Source organism: Trichoderma breve, chromosome 5, assembly GCF_028502605.1.
Source record: "Trichoderma breve strain T069 chromosome 5, whole genome shotgun sequence".
In the NCBI taxonomy this organism is placed as follows: Eukaryota; Fungi; Ascomycota; class Sordariomycetes; order Hypocreales; family Hypocreaceae; genus Trichoderma; species Trichoderma breve.
The window spans coordinates 731,207-733,023 of record NC_079236.1 but is presented as its reverse complement, the minus strand read 5'-3'; the positions used below and the strand labels follow the sequence as shown (position 1 = coordinate 733,023).

Below are 1,817 nucleotides of genomic sequence, written 5' to 3'. Positions count from 1 at the left end.
TCTTCTTTTTTTGTTCAATAGTTCCGCCTCCCGATTTCCCTTGCCCGTTATAAAACGCCATACTGATGCACTGCTCTGCATATGTTTGCCTGAGCCTTTCCAATGTCCCATAGACATAATACAAACTGGTTCCATAGGACGCGTTGATGCCCTCCTAGGATAGCCAAAAAAAAATCCCTTATTTCATGACACGTCCGAATGTAACAAGACAAAAGTTGGATGGATACTTTCCTCCGACGCCATGCGTTCCCAAAAAGACAAAAGAAAATAAAAGAACAAGTCCTCCCAAAGACTGAAAGGCTTCGCCAGTGTGACCATTTTGGCATCTCATGTGCCTTCTAATTCCCTAGCTCCCTTGATAGTGTGGATGCTCTTGATCCAAATTTCCCACATAATAAAGTGTGTTGAAGAAGAAAAATGAAGAGGAAAAGGGTAGTCATCATGCGTTGATAATGATTAATCTCCGATACGCTCAGACGCTTAGGAAAGAAGAATAGGCCCCTTCCCTACGTCAAAGCCGTGGCAGCCTCGCTCGTGTCGCTTCATATTGCTTCGAACACTAAAAGCCTTGCCGCATCCAGTGTGAGGGCACTTGAAGGGCTTCTCGCCAGTGTGCGAGTGGCTGTGGATGCGTAGGCTGCTGGGCCGGCTGAACGCCTTATTACAAGTTTGGCAGATATATCGGTCTTGAGTGGGAGGGAATGGGATCCCGTTGGACGGGTTGAGATAGTGGTGGTGTTGCCAGACATAGCCACCAGAGGGTGTTACGCTGAGGGGGCTAGGCGGCGGTGGGAATGACTGGGGCAGCGCACGCTGATACTGAAGACCAGGTACCTGAGCAGGAGAAGGCGGTGGTAGGTTCTGCACGGGATAGTAGCTGCCGACAGGAGACTGGGCAGGTGCCATTGAAGGCTGCTGGGCAACCGAGGTTGAGATGGTAGGCCGAGAGGCGGCCATTCGATGACGGTGTGCATCATGGGCCTCTACGGGGGGAGTTGTCTCGTAATAGTGGCTGTGAGGAGCATGGGAGATGCTGCTAGGCTTGCTTGATGGAGAGCGTCGAATGTCAAAAGAGGCATCTGTGGACATGGGCGGTGTGGGTGGCAGTGTCCTGTGTCGTGAAGCCGGGCGGCTCTCAGTCTTGACATATGGTCTGGGAGAGCTGTGCTGAGATTTGTATGATGCCTCGCTCGCCAGTGAGCCTGCGTCGGCTAGGCCCAGCAGGTTAGAGATGGAGGGCAGTGAGCACTTTGGCTCGTCCATGGGGGGCGATGGAGGCGGCCGGTAATATCCAGAGTACTGTGTGCCATAGGGAGGAGATTGGAATGATGAGACCAACGCCATTGTATGTGTTGTTGGAAGAGGCGAGAGGGAAGAGTCAAAAGGTATGTGGGAGACTCGGGTGTGAATGTCGACAGTCGAGAGAAGAAGTGGTTCGTGAGTTTATCGACAGTGGGTTTGATGATATGTTGGTTGGATAGCAAGTAGAGATGCACCAAAGGGCCCGTCGTCAAATCGTCGATTCGAAAGAAACCAGACGGCTTGAGGCAAGATGGGGGCTGGAGATGGTATAAGTATGTAATTTGAGCCGCTACAAGAACCAAGAACGAGCGGTTTGGGTGTGGAGCGGCATATCAGATCTGTCTTCCGTCGACATTTAAGTATCCCACACGACAGGCTAGGAAGTGCCCCCGGCCTTTGGAACATCGCAGATATTAGGAGTGGGCCACCCCCCCTCCCCTGGTCAGATAGCCATCATTCCCAAGAAAAGTCTGGGACCAAAAATCAATAAGCTCGGTCCTCTAACCCTACCAGGG

General features: G+C 51.8%; 1 protein-coding gene across 1 annotated transcript; it reads right to left on the bottom strand.

The window, feature by feature from the left end:
• Positions 1-480: 480 nt before the first annotated feature.
• T069G_07926 (uncharacterized protein) lies at positions 481-1,344 on the bottom strand (the record flags this gene model as incomplete). The annotated part of the gene is made up of 1 exon (XM_056175136.1): positions 481-1,344. The coding sequence occupies one exon, from the start codon at positions 1,342-1,344 to the stop codon at positions 481-483; it is 864 nt and encodes a 287-aa protein (XP_056026085.1).
• Between the last annotated feature and the right edge of the window lie 473 nt (positions 1,345-1,817).